Source organism: Penaeus monodon, chromosome 31 (assembly GCF_015228065.2).
Source record: "Penaeus monodon isolate SGIC_2016 chromosome 31, NSTDA_Pmon_1, whole genome shotgun sequence".
Classification (NCBI taxonomy): domain Eukaryota; kingdom Metazoa; phylum Arthropoda; class Malacostraca; order Decapoda; family Penaeidae; genus Penaeus; species Penaeus monodon.
This window is the reverse complement of record NC_051416.1, coordinates 4,014,018-4,015,683: the sequence shown is the minus strand read 5'-3', so window position 1 is coordinate 4,015,683 and position 1,666 is coordinate 4,014,018. Positions and strand designations below refer to the sequence as shown.

At 38.5% G+C, this 1,666-nt stretch overlaps 1 protein-coding gene across 1 annotated transcript in view; it reads right to left on the bottom strand.

Moving 5' to 3' along the window:
• LOC119592830 (KAT8 regulatory NSL complex subunit 1-like) overlaps positions 1-1,666 on the bottom strand; it is a gene marked incomplete in the record, with an annotated part of 7,253 nt that overhangs the window by 1,082 nt on the left and 4,505 nt on the right. Inside the window, 3 exon segments of the mRNA XM_037941735.1 lie at positions 285-661; positions 801-944; positions 1,097-1,584. Coding sequence (XP_037797663.1) covers positions 515-661; positions 801-944; positions 1,097-1,584 — 779 coding nt within the window.

Genomic DNA, 1,666 nt, shown 5'->3' with positions numbered 1-1,666 from the left:
ATCATTATATTCTGATTGGTTCATACTCTTCAAAAACAAAAATCCAAATAACTAATACAATGATAAATTTAATAAACATTTCATAATCATTTATTCTATTTTTAATTTACCAGTGCATCTACGTATGATCTCTTTATTTTTCCCTTGAGGATGCATGCCCAACTGTATTTTTAACACACTTTATACATGGCATCACTTAATCCAGAACATGTAGTATTGCATATATAAAGAAGCTTTCCATGCTTTTAAAGGTTTCTTGTGAATAAAAAAAAAAATAAATCCATATATTAAATGCATTTATGAACATTCTTCTATACAATCCTTTATGAAGATTCAGTATTTCATATTTCTGTACACTTCATGTGCATTATTGTAAGTAGAATACATAAGTTCTAAACAACAAACTTTGCTTGTCCTTTTCTTTGGTTTTGGACTTATTTCTAGCTCTGCTTTGCCCATGCATTTTTTATGCCTTTTAAGTTCTTGAAGTTGGAATTTCCAAGTTATGCCACCATCAGTTGCGATGAATCTGCAGCACACATTGCCCAGTAGCATCCTTCAACCCAGAGATGGTCCATTTAGGTTCAGCAGTATCATCAAACTGACCATCATCCTCTGGTGCTGAATCAGTAACTTCACTCATTGGAGAGCTACGCCCACTCTGCAAATGAGAAAAGCACACAATTTAGTTGCATCAAATAGGTTTTACAAAGGTGTACCCAAATTGGAGATGGGAAAAGTGTCTCATCTATTACGTAATAGTCCTTTATATTATTATTCGTACACACCTGAAAACTTACCTCTTCCATATTGATGGGTTCATGACTGGAGGAGTCTAACGGAGGGCTGGGGGGGCCAATATCACAGTCGTCTGTCTCCCTAACCATAATCATATATTCTGCATTGTTCAATGGGAAGACACGTTGTTCATATGGAACTACACCCTGTAAAAATGAAGGTCTGTTATGATGGTAAGGTCTTGAAAGCCATGTCATTATAAATCTTTATTTGCACAAAAATTCGGTCAAAATTTAACTAAATATTTGAATAAATAGATCTATATATAAGCTGTCATTCAATACCTTCAAGCACTTACCTCCATTCTTTCTGTTAAACTGTCATCCAAGCCAAGGAATCCCCGAGATCTGCTTCCACTGCTGAAGGTGCGGTTACGACGGCTACCAGGCAGATGTGAAGATGGCGTGGAAGATGACGTGGAAGTGGTGAGTGGCGCAGTGCTTAGTGAGGTGGTTGTGGCTTGGGATGTAGATGAAGTTAAAGTGTTGTATATACATCCTCCTAGCTGGGAGTTGTGGACAAGAAGCTGGCCAGACTGGGATTGCGAATTGCCAGAATACCCAGAGAGTTGTGTGGTACTATTGGATAATGTAGACATGGGAGAAGTGATGGATAAACTTGATGTTGGGAAAGCTGAAGCACTAGAGACTGGAACTGCTGGACTGGCTGATAGGGATGAAGCATTGATTGAGTCTACGAAAGTAGCTAGAGGGTGTGGTGGAGTAGTGGCTAAGGGTGATATGGTGTCACTTGCTGGATCAGGTGGCCTTGGAGACAACGGATGGTCTGTTGGGGTGCAACAATACATTTAAAAGTTAGCAATCACAAAGTTCATAAGATGTATGATTTTAAACCCTTTCCCGATGGA